We start from the raw sequence: 17,104 nt of genomic DNA on the forward strand, positions 1-17,104 counted from the left end.
CTAGAAGATAAATTGCATTTGTTTGATTCCTTAACATCCTGTTTGAACTTTTTTTTTTTTTTACACTCCCCCTATCGCTCTTTCTCTCTCTGGGGACAGCAGTGCTACCCAAGACCCTCGGTTGCCTTTCCGACGGTAGTGAGGGAACAGCTATGCACCCCATGCCAGGACAGCCGCCTGGCCAACGGGGACGCAAGCCAGGCCGCAGGAAAGCCAAGCTGACAGGGCTCTGGGGCCAGAAGGGGGCCGGAGTAGGAACACAAGCCCCCCTGCCCAGAAATGGACTGGAGCATATCAAGGTCCCCAAGAAGAGAGGCCCCAAACCGGGGAGTAAGGTAAAGACCAAGGACCCGGGGTTGGGAAGTGTGGGTGGGGTAGGGTTGGATGTTTCATCCTGTGTCGCAGCACCCAAACAGTCTTTTATAATAACAACCTTGTTGGTCAAAAGTTGAACTAAAGTCAAGAATTCACTTATATTCTAATTCCACTGCTACTGAGAAAAGTCATGTTTGCCCTCCCATTGACATCTAGAGTGATTGACCTAACCCTAACATTGTCCTCTCACTCCTCCTCTGTGTTTAGTTGGGCTGGGCGAAGAGAGCAGGCTGGCTGGAGGGTGCCATGGCAAGCCCAGTGCGACCCATGTCCCGGCCCAGAGGGAGGCTGCCAGCCAACTGGGCCCAGAGGATGGCCCTGCAGGAGGGTCAAGTGGAGTCTATCAAGATCCCCAAAAAGAGAGGGCCCAAGCCCGGCAGCAAGGTAACCACACAAACACACAATTATATATTTTTTTAGGTACAATGTGACTAATCCAGCACCTGGGAAAAGTATTTTTTTATTTTTATGGATGAGCGCATACCACCCCACTAAACTTTGTGTATATGTGTGTGTGTGTGTCTGTGTGAACAGAGAAAACCGCGGGTGGTGCCCAACCCCGTGCCCGTTTCCCCCAACAGCAGTATGCCAGAGCCAGACACCAGCACGGTGCCCCTGGACAACGCCATCATCCCCAGTGCCGCCTTGCATGCTGCAACAGGTACACGCACACAAAGTAGTACTTCATCACTACAATTAACACTCATATTGATTTCTGTGGAGCCCAGTGCAACCTGTATTATGAATAATTGTATGCCCTCGGACATCCTTGCGAGTCAATCATCGATGAAAATGTGATACTGTTAAATATGTTTGGAGCATTAAGTCAAATCTGCCTTTTTCAGCCAAAGTGGTAAACACGCTGAATGTTAGATGCCTCTGTGTTTGTGTGCGTGACTGCCTGCATCTACCTACGTGTCCCCACAGTGTGTGTATACCTGAACAAGTATGGGAAGGTGGGACCCCACTTGGACGGGCGGCGGGTGCAGCAGCTGCCCGACCACTTTGGTCCAGGCCGGGCTTCCTCGGTGCTACAGCAGTGTGTCCAGGCCTGTGTGGACTGTGCCCACAACCAGAGCTCTGTCTTCTCCTGCCTCAAGCCAGGTCACGGAGGAGAGGTCATATCAGGTAAGGACTGGTACCTGCTTTCTGTATGGGCTATGCTCTCTATAAGCTTTATTATAAGTTTAGTTATAGAGATAATCAAAGAGTCTTTGCATTTCCTTAAAAAATATGATTTTTCCTTCATTTATTTCAAGCCCCCCTGTGCACTACATCAGGACCAGTTGTTAAAACAGACTGGTAGATCTTTTTTTCCTGAAATTGATCAAACCAAATCTCTATATCTCCTATTCACTTGGCATTGCTGCTAAATGTGAGGAATTGGCTGTCTGTGCCGAACCCTTGCCCTCTGTGTCTGTCCCTTGCAGCCCACTTTGACCAGCAGCACCATACCCTCACCCTGCCCACGGTCAACAGCGTCACGTACGTCCTGCGCTTCCTGGAGAAACTCTGTCACAACCTCTACTGTGACCCTCTGTTTGGCTGCCAGCCCGTTCCCCGAGGGGGCCTGCATTACGACAGCCACGCCCACCCAGGTCAGCACACACACTGTACTGGGGCATAACCTTGACTTTACTGTTGGTTCAGGACAGAAAAGGGTTGTCTGTTTCTTTTTGGCCTTTTCACCATTGTAACAGTGTCGATTTGAGTCAAGTATGTAGGTATTTACTTTTCACTCCTCACTAGTTTTCTTTTCTGTTACGACTCTCTCCAGAAAGGAGAAGTTTTAGGGAGGGCCTCACGACGGGTCCAGGAAGAGACCCCAAGCGGTTCCTTCAAGACTCCTACTACAGCCCCCTCCCCCACAAGCTGGCCAAAAACCTTTGCCTTTCCTCGGAAGGTACAGCTCCTTAGGAAATCCTTAACGCTTCATTTAAAATGAAAATAGAAACATGCACCTCTAATGGGACAAACAAATGGAAAACATTTGTGTACAAACAAAAACTCTTATTTTAGGGTGTAGCTAGGACTGGAGGTCAGCCGGTTTTTGTAATGCAAAAGTCTGCCGGTCTCACGGTAATTGACCGTTAATAACAGAAACACGTTTAGCATTTCCAGGCCTCCGCGAATACAAATTGCATACAAGCCACATACAAGCTGTTGATGAGCGTGCCTTTGGAACATCTACGTTTTAAAAAGTCTAAGATTAGACTTTTTTTTTTTTTAAATATAGTTGTCCCAAAGGCAAGCTCATCAGCAGCTTGTACCTTGTCAGCTAAGTGAACAAGCCTACAGCCTATGGCATGGAGCATAGCCAGATAACATACAGTATGCCAACTCATATTCTGTTCTTCTGAAATACATTTTCTTCAAATCATGTTTCTTTTAGACTTCGCTATAATGGATTTATTGTGATGGTGTATATTTTATTTAATATACACCGTCACAATAAATTCAGCATTTATTTTAGTCAGGTCTAAAGAAACATGATATGAAGAAAATGTGTTTCAGAAGAACAGAATGTGAGTTGGCATACTGTATGTTATCTGGCTATGCTCCAGAAAACAGCTGTAGTCTTATTCATTAAGCTATGCTTAAAAGTCCCGTGCCATGATTTTATATAATTGAACTTAGCTGAATAAAATAGAAAGGATATTTTTCCCCATTCCAGAGCGAGTGCGCATATGAAGTGGTTATGTTAAGTGTAAAAGTGATCATTTGAAACAGGTCCTATATGCTAGGTTTAGAGTTATTTGGCAACTTTAGTTGTGAATGATATAAACCTTACAATTTGTTTAGATTTAGAATGGCTCATTATCAAATGGGGAGGGGGAAAAATATATGTCATCTGCATGCACTCGAATAGCGAATGGAGGCCGTGCACTTTCCCGCCAGTACGTTTTTCAATCGATGGTAACATGTTTTCACAACAAAACAAATTTCACTAAACTGTTGACAGCCCCTCTGCACGCTCGAGAAAGGAATAAAGGAGAGCGAGGAGGAGATGGAAAGGCATGGTGGTGAGGTAGTCTGTATAGCGAAAGGTAATGTGTCACCCAATTAATTATCAAAATATAAAAAATTCCCTATTAACTGGCTATTCAAAATCAAATACAAATTCACTATAATTGTAGGCGTATCTGTAAGCCGCCCTGCACAACCAACAGCATCACCTAGGGTTATACAGTGGGGCAAAAAAGTATTTAGTCAGCCACCAATTGTGCAAGTTCTCCCACTTAAAAAGATGAGAGAGGCCTGTAATTTTCATCATAGGTACACTTCAACTATGACAGACAAAATGAGGGAAAGAAATCCAGAAATCCACATTGTAGGATTGTTAACGAATTTATTTGCAAATTATGGTGGAAAATAAGTATTTGGTCACCTACAAACAAGCAAGATGTCTGGCTCTCACAGACTTGTAACTTCTTATTTAAGACGCTCCTCTGTCCTCCACTCGTTACCTGTATTAATGGCACCTGTTTGAGCTTGTTATCAGTATAAAAGACCTGTCCACAACCTCAAACAGTCACACTCCAAACTCCACTATGGCCAAGACCAAAGAGCTGTCAAAGGACACCAGAAACAAAATTGTAGACCTGCACCAGGCTGGGAAGACTGAATCTCTAATAGGTAAGCAGCTTGGTTTGAAGAAATCAACTGTGGGAGCAATTATTAGGAAATGGAAGACATACAAGACCACTGGGGGCTCCACGCAAGATCTCACCCTGTGGGGTCAAAATGATCACAAGAACGGTGAGCAAAAATCCCAGAACCACACGGGGAGACCTAGTGAATAACCTGCAGAGAGATGGGATCAAAGTAACAAAGCCTACCATCAATAACACACTACGCCGCCAGGGACTCAAATCCTGCAGTGCCAGTCGTGTCCCCCTGCTTAAGCCAGTACATGTCCAGGCCCGTCTGAAGTTTGCTAGAGAGCATTTGGATGATCCAGAAGAAGATTGGGAGAATGTCATATGGTCAGATGAAACCAAAATATAAGTTTTTGGTAAAAACTCAACTCGTCGTGTTTGGAGGACAAAGAATGCTGAGTTGCATCCAAAGAACACCATACCTACTGTGAGGCATGGGGGTGGAAACATCATGCTTTGGGGCTGTTTTTCTGCAAAGGGACCAGGACGACTGATCCGTGTAAAGGAAAGAATGAATGGGGCCATGTATCGTGATATTTTGAGTGAAAACCTCCTTCCATCAGCAAGGGCATTGAAGATGAAACGTGGCTGGGTCTTTCGTGAGATTTTGAGTGAAAACCTCCTTCCATCAGCAAGGGCATTGAAGAGGAAACGTGGCTGGGTCTTTCAGCATGACAATGATCCCAAACACACCGCCCGGGCAACGAAGAAGTGGCTTCGTAAGAAGCATTTCAAGGTCCTGGAGTGGCCTAGCCAGTCTCCAGATCTCAACTCCATAGAAAATCTTTGGAGGGAGTTGAAAGTCCGTGTTGCCCAGCAACAGCCCCAAAACATCACTGCTCTAGAGGAGATCTGCATGGAGGAATGGGCCAAAATACCAGCAACGGTGTGTGAAAACTTTCAGAAAACGTTTGACCTCTTGTCATTGCCAACAAAGGGTATATAACAAAGTATTGAGATGAACTTTTGTTATTGACCAAATAATTACTTTCCACCATAATTTGCAAATAAATTAATTAAAAATCCTACAATGTGATTTTCTGGATTTTTTTTTCTCATTTTGTCTGTCATAGTTGAAGTGTACCTATGATGAAAATTACAGGCCTCTCTCATCTTTTTAAATGGGAGAACTTGCACAATTGGTGGCTGACTAAATACTTTTTTGCCCCACTGTATGTTCTCTCCCAGACTCATGGATAGACATTTTGGAGCGTAGCATAAGGTAACCAGTCCATCCAGTATGCATAATAATACAGTCCACACTCAATGGCGATTACTCAAATTTGTATAGGCTAGACCAATTATGTACCAAAGACATCTTAAATCAGTTTTGTTTTATGTTTTTTTGCCATGTGTATTATGTGGTAGGCTATGTATTGTGTAACGGCACAATCATAATTTTAATTTAGCTACTTTTCGGGCTTGGGCTCATAAATTAATGCGTATGCATAAGCTCTAAAATGCGTATTGGTGGTTTGAATGAATCATCACCTTAGAAAGCGCTGTCCATTTTGTTGTGTTAGGCTTTGAAACAACATCCACAACGACCATGTTTTACACTCACTTTCAACCTGCTGTTGAACTTCTTTCTTCAAATTGATCATCACATTGAGGTGAGTTTTGAAAGCGCAATACTGTTTTGATAATAAGTGATTTTCGATAACATTTGCATTGATGTCAGAGTAGTTGGAGGGACAATAGAGCCCTGAGTTCCAGGTTATTGGGACCTGATGGTCATTAGCAAGTTAGGTATTACCAAAGCATGTCCGGAGTGCATAAGAGGCTATTACCATGACTCAACAGTCGCATGGAATTTTACTGCGGTCATAACTCAAGACTGCCGGTGTGGCGGTAATACGGTCACCGCAACAGCCCAAGGTATAGCCAGTAATGTCCCACTAAGCAAACTTTTTGACTACAGTTAAGCTACAGGTATGTCACTTGGGCCTGTCATTGACTCTCCTGTCCATGTTGTTCAAGGTGAGCCCTTCCTCATGGTGAACGGTGTAGGGGGTTCGGGGCACTTAAAAAAGAGCCCCCTGTCCCCGGGCTCGACAGGGCAGCCTCTGGGCCTGCGGTCCCCCACCAAGTTGCTACATCTCAACTCTTCAGGTCGGGTTTATCTTTAATGTCATTAAAGGCAAAAATGATATTGTCCAGTGGATTTGATTTAGATTTTTAGCCAAGCTAATTTATGGGTTGTGTATGGCTTTTCGGTAACACTTTAGATGGAGTTGCTCATCATCCCATAATAACAAACCCCACTGGTGATTGGTGACTAATGTTCCTCTGTATCTCTACTCTGACGCGCCATCCAACAGGCTCTGAGCGTTTCAGAGAGAGCCCTCGGCCCAGTGGCCAGGACCCCAACCTGTGGACGGTGAAGGACGTCATGCAGTTCATCAGAGACATAGACCCCCTACTGGCCCCCCACGCAGATCTCTTCAGAAAACACGTACGTATCTACAGAATTTAATAGAACAGTACTATCCTATTGTATATGTACGTATCAGCCTGACAGAACACTCAGCATAGAGGGACACTTACAGTGCATTCGGAAAGTATTCACACCCTTGACTTTTTCCACATTTTTTGACTTTACAGCTTCATTCTAAAATGTATTAAATTGTTTTTCCCCCCTCAATCTACACACAATACCCCATAATGAGAAAGCAAAAACAGGTTTTTATAAACATTTTGCAAATGTATTTAAAAATATATATTTTTTTTAAAAGATCACATTTACATATGTTTTCAGACCCTTTACTCAGTACTTTGTTGAAGCACCTTTAGCAGTGATTAGAGTCTACCCAATAATCTTCTTGGGTATGACGCTACAAGCTTGGCACACCTGTATTTAGGGAGTTTCTCCCATTCTTCTCTGCAGATCCTCTCAAGCTCTGTCAGGTTGGATGGGGAGCGTCGCTGCACAGCTATTTTCAGGTCTCTCCAGAGGTGTTTGATTGGGTTCAAGTCCGGGCTCTTGCTGGGCCGCTCAAGGACATTCAGAGACTGAGTCTTGGTGGTTCCAAACATTTTTCATTTACGAATGATGGAGGCCACTGTGTTCTTGGGGACCTTCATCCTGCAGAATTTCTTTGGTAGCCGTCCCCAGATCTGTGCTTTGACACAATCCTGTCTCGGATCTCTACGGACAATTCCTTCAAACTCATGGCTTGGTTTTTGCTCTGACATGCACTGTCAATTGTTTGACCTTATATAGACAGTTGTGTGCCTTTCCATATAATGTCCAATCAATAGAATTTACCACAGGTGGACTCCAATCAAGTTGTAGAAACATCAAGGAAAATCAATGGAAACAGGATGCACCTGAGCTCAATTTCGAGTCTCATAGCAAAGGGTCTGAATACTTATGTAAATAAGGTATTTCTGTTTTTGTTTTTAATACATTTTCAAACATGTATAAAAAACTGTTTTCACTTTGTCATTATGGGATAATGTGTGTACATTGATGAGTGAAAAAAAATAATTGTATCCCTTTTAGAATATGTCTCTAACATAACAAAATGTGGAAAAAGTCAAGGGGTGTGGATACTTTTTTGCCATTGTTTTTAGTGGAAGTATTTTCAAATTCTTAAGTGTTTTGTTGAGTTTATAACCTTAATAGCAAATGAAAATGTTATCCCACTCCTATGTTTTGCAGGAGATTGATGGCAAAGCCCTCTTGTTACTACGCAGCGACATGATGATGAAATACATGGGCTTGAAGCTCGGGCCTGCCCTAAAACTCACATTCCACATCGACAAGCTCAAACATGGACGCCCAAATTGAACTCATCAGTGTCCCGTCCCCCCCTCCCCTCTACAGGATATAATGCACGGCATACTACTGGACTAACCATCACATGTCGCATCCGCCACTAGGCTATGATACCTGGTGTCATATATCCCCTCCCTTTCTCTGCCGCATCTAAGAAGCCCTGTGGCGAACTTCTCTTATTTACATTTTATTTCTATTGTGTGGCACAATCCAGCCCTACGGCAGCATTGGATATGCAGACTGACTGACTCGCCCACAGCTCCTCCTCATCCATCATGTTACTTGCCTGTTTTTCTATTCCATATTCTCTTAAAACAACCTCTACCAATGATACCCTCCCTGTGTGTAGCCATTTTTTACTGAAATGGCCATTTTAGGCCAGAGTTTGTATTACATTGTTTTTGATCACTTTTTTTTGTGCCTTCCCTTGAAAATATGGACTTGCATTAAGCCATTTTGGCTGTTTTGTATGAAATAAGTATACTGAACAAAAATATAAATGCAACATGTAAACTGTTGGTCCCATGTTTCATGAGCTGAAATAAAAGATCCCAGAAATGTTCCATACGCACAAAAAGCTAATTTCTCTCAAATGTTGTTTACATCCTTGTTAGTGAGCATTTTTCATTTGCCAAGGTAATCCATCCACTTGACAAGTGTAGCATATCAAGAAACTGATTAAACAGCATGATCATTACACAGGTGCACCTTGTGCTGGGTACAATAAAAGGCCACTCTAAAATGTGCTGTTTTGCCACAGATGTCTCAAGTTTAGGCATGCTGACTGCAGGAATGTCCACCAGAGCTGTTGCCAGAGAATTGAATGTCCATTTCTCTCCAACGTCATTTTATAGAATTTGGCAGTACTTCCAACCAGCCTCACAACCGCAGACAACGTGTAACCACGCCAGCCCAGGACCTCCACATCTGGTTTCTTCACCTGCGGGATCGTTTGAGACCATCCACCCGGACAGTTGATGAAACTGTGGGTTTACTGTGAATTTCTGCACAAACTGTCAGAAACCGTCTCAGGAAAGCTCATCTTTGTGCTCATCGTCCTCACCAGTGTCTTGACCTGACAGCAGTTCGGCGCCGCATCCGACTTCAGTAGGCAAATGCTCACCTTCGATGGCCAGTAGCACGCTGGAGAAGTGTGCACTTCACAGATTAATCCCGGGGTTCAACTGTACCGAGCAGATGGCAGATGGCGTGTATGGTGTCGTGTGGGTGAGCAGTTTGCTGATGGCAATGTGAACAGAGTGCCCCATGGTAGCAGTGGGGTTATGGCAGGCATAAGCTACGGACAAAGAACACAATTGCATTTTATCATGACGAGATCCTGAGGCCCATTGTCGTGCCATTCATCCGCCGGTCATCACCTCATGTTTCAGCATAATGCACGGCCCCATGTCGCAAGGAAATGTACACAGTTCCTGGATGATGAAAATGTCCCAGTTCTTTCATGGCCTGCATACTCACCAGACATTTCACCCATTTGAGCATGTTTGGGATGCCATGGATTGACGTGTACGACAGCGTGTTCCAGTTCCCACCAATATCCAGCAACTTCGCACTGCCATTGAAGAGTGGGACAACATTCCACAGACCATAATCAACAGCCTGATCAACTCTTTGCGAAAGAGATGAGGCAAATGGTGGTCACACCAGATACTGACTGGTTTTCTGATCCACGCACTACCTTTATTTTAAAAGATATCTGTGACCAACATATGCATATCTGTATTGCCAGACGTGAAATCCATAGATTATGGCTTTTCTGTAAATGAACTTTACCTTAGTAAAGTCTTTTAAATTGTTGCACATTGCGTTTTATATTTTTGTTCAGTGTAATTAATTCCAGGGGAAAAAACTAGGTTTCTCCCAGCTGTTTGGGATTTGTTCTGAATTTATTTTTGTTTGGAGGCATGGTTTTCAAACAGTATGACACACTACATTATCAAAACACATTATACTGTGCTGAAGAAATACTGACATGATAAACTGTTGCTTTATCTTGTTATGGATGTTTACAATGACTGTTGTTATTTGTACTTTTTTAATTTTTATACTATATTATTAGAGTTCATACATTGAGAGCTTTATCATACTCATTAATGTTCAATAAAATATATAATAACTGTTTATCTGTCAGTCATACTTTCTTAATTTGTAAACAGTATGGGCGTAGCATGAAGTTATTTAGCCGACATCCACATGGCAGTTTTTGGTTGGTCGAACTGTGTTAGAGTTGTCAAGTCCACATACCTAAAGCGGACATTGCCATTAAGATAAATCCCATAAAGCCTTGTTTGCAAGTTCGAACACTGGAATGTGAGATGTAATTTACACCTCGATTAGGCTGATGGTAGTCCTCATTTTGTTTAATGATTTTCATTTGGAGTGTAATTTCTATATAGCCCACACTTTCTCGTTCTGAACATCTAACACAAGTGGGACGGGTGTGGCTTTATGAAAATGATCAAGAACAGCTGCTCACTGATTTGACATCTCCAACACGATTACACCTTGGTTATCGACATTAACGCTTGATCTGATTGAATCTTGGCCAAAGTCTCAAGATGAGTGAATAGCATGAGTTATGCAGTAATTGTTTTTGTACATTTTCAGTTTTGGTATAGTGGATCAAGATTGAGTAAATATTGAAATCATACTCTTTATTGCTCCAGGAAATTTTAGATGAACGACAGTTGACCAACAGAGGGCAGGTGAGCTCCATCCTCCTTGATTCCTCTCCTTGAGGCTCAGGCACATGTTCTGCCATGAGTCAGTCACAATCTTGTTATTTGCAGAGGACATACTATTTGCATACGGTTTTTGCCTTTGAGGTGTCCCAAGTGATGCTGCAACTTAATTAGCCCATATGTTGCGTAACACCTGGGTGCTTATTGAATTTAGTACCTCTTTTCTGACTGGTGAGCTAGATTCTCCAAAGCAAATTTGAACAAGGCTTACATCAACGGTCGCCTATTATTTTCGTGTTTCCCTGATAAAATAGCTTACTAGGAAAGTGATATTGATTTAAAGTGATGGTTATTCCAATGAATTAAAGTGTGAATGAGAGGTAGGCCTGTGTGCTTGACGTGTATTGATTGCAGCAGAAGCATTGAAAGTGCGGATGTAACCACATCCTCACAGCAAAAACAGGAAAGTGCATGTGAGGGTTAACTGACCAAACCCACTGATCAGTGCCGATTAGGGAGGTGTGTGTATATGCGTGCGTGTCAGACTTGTGTGTGTGTGTGTGTGTGTGTGTGCCTGTGTGCAAGACGATTACGACTTATGGTCAGGGCCCATCCAAGGGTATAGGCTATGTTTGTTGATATCTAATAGTAGCCACAGTGTCATTCATGAAAAAAAATAGCTATTTATAGACCTCCCAGCTCCTTGCTCTTTATGTTGTGCTCACGTCATGTAAGTTTCACAAACACTGAACAAACATGAGTGAGTCAGGTTTAAACTGCTGACAGGGAGGTGAGCAGAGACCATGGCGTTAACAGAATGCCCACAGGTTTAGCTAACCGATGGTGATATTCTAGTGGGGATGCCAGAGACTTGTAGGAAAGCACCGACTAGGAAATTCTCTACCCTTTGAGCAGTATTTTAGACATATTTTCTAGACTTTGAAATCAGGTTAATTTTCAGTTCTGATGAAAGATGAAAGTATGTATTTTCCAAACATTGAAAACGGATGCAGAACGCATCGGAGTAGGATTCTTATGTATTGACCTACACTACTCAGCCCATACACACAGACCTGTGCGGCATAAACAATCAGAGCTGCAGTACGCCTATATGCAAATAGACCATTGTCGTGACGTTGGATTGATTGTGATGACTGCTGTTCATCGAATGATTGACGGTTTATAATTACGTGATTAAATTAATCAGGTAATTATTAACTCAATAACCTGGGGCACCATGGGAAAGTTTGGCTTTATTGAGTTTCTATTTCCCAAATTAACTGAAAGAATATCAGAATATCGATTTTACAACAGTCGCTAATTAATTCATTTCCTCTACAGTGTCATTCTGAACGTTGCAAAGACCGGGAATCTGAATCTTTGTTGGGGTACACCAGGCAGGGTGCCTCGCAAAGCAGGTTTTTCAAGGAAGCCACAGGTTCATTGTGAGTGCCATCCCAAACTAATGGGGTGTCTTTCTGAAGAAGACAGGTCAAAGGCTTTGACAAGTCGGCATAGTTTTCGATTCATTGAATGGAGTAATTACATACTCCCTAGAAACTGCGCATCTCATGAATGTTTGTAGGTGTTTTGATGTTGCAGACTGCTTGGATTCTGTTAGACTGTGGCAGGATGCCCTCAGCACCCACCAGAAGCCCAACGTAGTTTACCTTGGTTCTGCGCCATTGCCATTTCACGATGGCCAAACTTCCTGATGGCCCCTGCCGTCCCAAGTTGGGTAAGAACGTGGTCCAACTTGTTGAGGTGATGTGACCAAGTCTCAACTTCTCATGAGAACGTTGTCCATGTAGATTGTCGTCCCCCTGGATGCTGCATCTGGCATTGCCTTGTGCAGGAAGATGTTGAACTCTGAGGGGGAGTTCACATACCCGAACAGGCAACAATTGAATGTGAAGAGCTTGTTCGAGAAAGAAAAAGCCAACTTGTGTTGGTCACGAGGGTCAACTGTCATGGTCCAGAAACCATTCACCACATCGACGGTGCAGAAGTACTTGGCGTTTGCCACCTTTGGCAACTATTGGTCCAGCTGTGTCATTGGCCAATGAGACAACAGAACCAGCTTGTTGAGTTGTCTATAGTCAACGGTAAGATGCCATTTACCCGTTGGTTTCAGAACAGACCACACAGGAGTGTTGTACGTACTGTTATATTCCCTGATTATCTGTTTAGCTAATGGGGAGTCGATAATCTCTTGTACTGCTGCGTACGCTGCCAGTGGAATTTTGTATTGTCTCACAAATGTAGGAGGCCCAATCACGGGAACAACAAGTTAAAAATCATGGAAGGAGTAATCAATCAATGTTTCTAGCTGAGTGTGCCGAGGAATGGAAATATCCGCATGAGTCAGATTATGTACAAGGAGGTAAGTGGATCTAGCATTTAGTTCCAATAGCGGGTTGCCATATAGTTTCGGTTAGCGTTTAGATCGTTGTTGAACACTTTGTTGCCCTTGTTAAGCTTGTTACCCTTGTGTCCGTAGAGGTCAGGTCGACCTCTACGGGACCTGTTAGGTTGGGGATGTTCATCATAGCTATTGTTACTGCGGTGGTTATCGGTGGTTACTTGGTAGCCACCCCCTTTGTGCGGCATCTTTCACCGCACTTGTCCCTGATGCCACACCTTCCAATTAGAGGGATGGTTCCCGCCCAAGCTCTAAAATCGAGCTGTCCGGGCTCTTAGCCCAGCTTGCTTTTGATGCTTCAAAAGCAGTGCTTGCAAGCTCTCGGAGTGTCGAGATCGGCAAACCAACGTGGGCAGTAGAGCCCAAGTAGTTGATGAAGTTGGGAGACATGTTTGACAGAAACAGTTGTTTGATTCCTAATAGGTCTACCATTCCTGTTTCAGTGAGCATGACAAAGTAAGCTGAACGAAGCCTATAAGCTTGTGGGTGTTCATTTCGAGCTTGTCTGATATTGTTAGCTAATGAGCTGTTGTGTTTGCGAGTCGCAGAACCACTGAATTCTATTTTCAAAACTTTGGCAAGTTTAGCTTAGTCATTTTGCACGTGTTGCTCTTGTAGGCGGATGAACCTTGTCACGTGTCTGTTGGATGTTCGCTTCAACAGGTAGAGCCTGTCGGCATTCGTAGCGTTTGGTTAGCCATCCTCTATGTCTGCGAAGAATGCTGTTTGGCTTTCCTGAAACGGTCAAAGTGGCGGAAGTTTTTGGTGATTTTGTCAAGGCGATCCACGCCAAGTGCGCAGGGAGCATCGGCACCCTCCCGTAGGGAACTGTGTTGGCAGGGAGGCGCCATGGCCCTGGGTGCCGAATGGCCAAGAGAAAAATGCTAAAATCTCCTGTTGTCTACATTACCTCGTTCCCTGAGCTCCGGATGTGAGCTAGGTTGCTTGGTTCGGTCGTCCCGCGATAACACGTGACTGTTCTGGAGTTCCTGCAGATGATACCTAAGGGTGGTATTCTGCTGCATCGCTACAGAGGGTAGTGCGCATGGCCCAGTACATCACTGGGGCCAAGGTTACTGACATCCAGGACCTACAGTACCAGTCAAAAGTATTGACACACCTACTCAAACTGCCTCTGGAAGCAACATTAGCCCAATAACTGTTTGTCTGGAGCTTCATGAAATGGGTTTCCATGGCCGAGCAGCCACACACATGCCTAAGATCACCATGTGCAATGCCAGTTGTTGGCTGGAGTGGTGTAAAGATCGCCGCCATTGGACTCTGGAACAGTGGAAACGTATTCTCTGGAGTGATGAATCATGCTTCACCACTTGGCAGTCCGATGGACAAATCTGGGTTGGGAGGATGCCAGGAGAACGCTACCTGCCCGAATGCATAGTGCCAACTGTAAAGTTTGGTGGAGGAATAATGATCTGGGGCTGTTTTTCATGGTTCGGGCTAGATCATACATTCTAGAATATTCTGTGCTTTCAACTACGTGGCAACAGTTTGGGGACATCCCTTTCCTGTTTCAGCATGACAATGCACACAAATGTACACAAAGCAAGGTGCATACGTAAATGGTTTGTCGAGATTGGTGTGGAATAATTTGAATTCCTTGCACAGAGCCCTGACCTCAACACCATCAAACACCTTTGGGATGAATTTGAACACTGACTGCGAGTCAGGCCTAATCGCTCAACATCAGTGCTCGACCTCACTGCTCTTGTGGCGGAATGGATTGTAAGTCCCCACAGCAATGTTCCAACATCTAGTTGAAAGCCTTCCCAGAAGAGTGGATGTTGTTATAGCAGCAAAGGGGAGACCACCTCCATATTAATGCCCATGATTTTGGAATGAGATGTTCGACGAGCAGATGTCCACATAATTTTGGTAATGTAGTGTGTCATACAAATTGTAATTCGTAACATTTCATACGAAATGGATGGAGGACATCCAAAAAGTAATACATACCATACCAAACGTCACATATCATACTAATAGTTCTGGATTTTTGTTTACTATATTACGTTTACCCCTGAGTCCAGTTTGAAGGCAGTGGTTTTAGCCAGGTGGTGTAGCGAGACAGGTGTGAACACAGCCAGAGGTTGACCAAAGGGATAAAGTGTTCAGGCCACCTCTACCTCTCTGGCGTCCCAGAATGCTTTCACTGTCAGCAGAATGGATGTGCTGTAGGGTCTTTCTCTAATTGCCTCAGGTCTTGGTATGCATGCTGAATGGAGAGCAGCCCTCTCCTTGGGTTCCTGTGACCTTGTTTGTGAGACAATCGTGGCTGAAAAGCCCCGTCTCAGCACCCCCAGGTCTCTGCAGATGGTGCCGGCTAATGTCAGGAAATGTTGCAGCAACGGTTGCAGGAACGTAGCTGATTGGTCACATGTCAGCAAGGGTATTATCTCTCAAGGGGAAAATAAAATCTCTCAAACACACATACAAACACACTCACATGGCTTCCTCAGTCAGTGAAAACATTGCTGTAAAAGTATAGAAACATGAACAAGAATACTGTGTGGCGCGTGATGGGTTGGATTTCAAGGTATGAGCATTGCAAGTAATGGGCAAGTAATGGGCTCCCTGCCATGCAGGACCTCTATACCAGTCGGTGTCAGAAGGCCGTAAAAATTGTCAGACTCCAGCCACCCAAGTCATGGAATGTTCTCTCTGCTTCCGCCTCGCAAGCGATACCGATGTACCAAGTCTAGAACCCCAAGCCATAAGACTTCTATGTAGTTAGTTACAGAAAATAGTTAACCAATAGCTACCCGGACTATCTGCATTGACCCTTTTTGCACTAACTCTTTTGACTCATCACATACATTGCATTCGGAAAGTATTCAGACATCTTGACTTTTTCATGCATTTTATTCTAATTTTTTTTTTTTTTTTTAAATGTCCTCATCAATCTACACACTATAATTACACCATAATTACAAAGCAAAAACAGTTTTTTATAAATGTTTGCAAATTTCTACAAAAAAAAAACACTGAAATGTAACATTTACATAAGTATTCAGACCCTTTACGCAGTACTTTGTTGAAGTACCTTTGGCAGCGATTAAAGCCTTGATTCTTCTTGGATATGACGCTACAAGCTTGGCACACCTGTATTCGGGGAGTTTCTCCCATTCTTCTCTGCAGATCCTCTCAAGCTCTGTCGGGTTGGATGGGGAGCGTCGCTGCACAGCTATTTTCAGATCTCTCCAGAGATGCTTGATTGGGTTCAAGTCTGGGCTCTGGCATTCAGAGACTTGTCCCAAAGCCACTCTTGCGTTGTCTTGGCTGTGTGCTTAGGGACATTATCCTGTAGAAGTCTACACCTGTTCGTAAGAAGAATGTGACAAATACAATTTGATTTGATGTCCTCTGAATTATCTCACACCAGTGAAGCTGCAGTTAGTTTATTTACCTTCTAGATGGTGAGAAGTAAATTCAGATTTAGGTCCTAAAACAACCATTCTCTGCAAATAGTCAGAATGCAGGCATGCAGGATAATACAACCTCCCACATTCAACCAGGCTTTCAGGAACCTGCCCTTGCTATCAATAAATAACTCCACATCTGATCCTGTGTTTGTTCTGTCCTAATTCCCGTGAGGCTTCTACTTAGTCATCAAATAATCAAATAAACTACAAACTTTAGGGTCAACGTTTTTTTCTGAATAATATAGTGATAATATAGTCCAATCACTACAACATAGTTGAAATCCCTGAATAGGATATTTTAGTGGGACAGCGGGAAGCTCACTCAATGTCATATTTATAAAGGGAATAGCCTACAGCATGAGATACAACTGCAAATAAGGGCGTATAGACGAGAGCCAATGCAATGATTAAAAAAAATATGACAAAACTTTTTGCACAGAATTGCTAGCACTTTATGAGACAGATAATTCATAGCAAAATACTAGTGTTATCCAGTTAGCATGTTTGATCAGCCTGCAGGCTTGGACAGCTTGCTTTATCAGAGAGGGGTTGGGGGGTGGGGACCACAGCCCATGCGTGACTAGGAATGGCCACTGTGCCTTCATTGGTGCAGGGCCCTGAGATTACACTGAGCTCATGGGAAGCCTCGACACCAGCTGTAGTACCTGGAAATAGAACGCTTGGGCCTGTTCAGGAGGTAGACATGTAAAGTCTACATAGAACTG

At 43.6% G+C, this 17,104-nt stretch overlaps 1 protein-coding gene across 5 annotated transcripts in view; it reads left to right on the top strand.

Annotated features, from left to right (window-relative positions):
• The window catches only part of LOC139395096 (polycomb protein SCMH1-like), a 51,116-nt gene extending 41,159 nt beyond the window's left edge, over positions 1-9,957 (top strand). For 4 of the 5 annotated variants that reach the window (XM_071142849.1, XM_071142851.1, XM_071142847.1 and 1 more), the window contains exons 9-17: positions 100-335; positions 583-759; positions 910-1,036; positions 1,303-1,503; positions 1,806-1,973; positions 2,153-2,278; positions 6,015-6,146; positions 6,356-6,489; positions 7,699-9,957. In XM_071142849.1, the coding sequence (XP_070998950.1) occupies positions 100-335; positions 583-759; positions 910-1,036; positions 1,303-1,503; positions 1,806-1,973; positions 2,153-2,278; positions 6,015-6,146; positions 6,356-6,489; positions 7,699-7,827 (1,430 nt within the window). In that variant the 3' untranslated portion in view covers positions 7,828-9,957. The remainder of the gene's footprint in view (positions 1-99; positions 336-582; positions 760-909; positions 1,037-1,302; positions 1,504-1,805; positions 1,974-2,152; positions 2,279-6,014; positions 6,147-6,355; positions 6,490-7,698) is intronic. The other variant, XM_071142850.1, reaches the window with a different exon arrangement.
• Positions 9,958-17,104: the final 7,147 nt, after the last annotated feature.

The sequence above is a fragment of the Oncorhynchus clarkii genome, chromosome 3 (genome assembly GCF_045791955.1).
Source record: "Oncorhynchus clarkii lewisi isolate Uvic-CL-2024 chromosome 3, UVic_Ocla_1.0, whole genome shotgun sequence".
In the NCBI taxonomy this organism is placed as follows: Eukaryota; Metazoa; Chordata; class Actinopteri; order Salmoniformes; family Salmonidae; genus Oncorhynchus; species Oncorhynchus clarkii.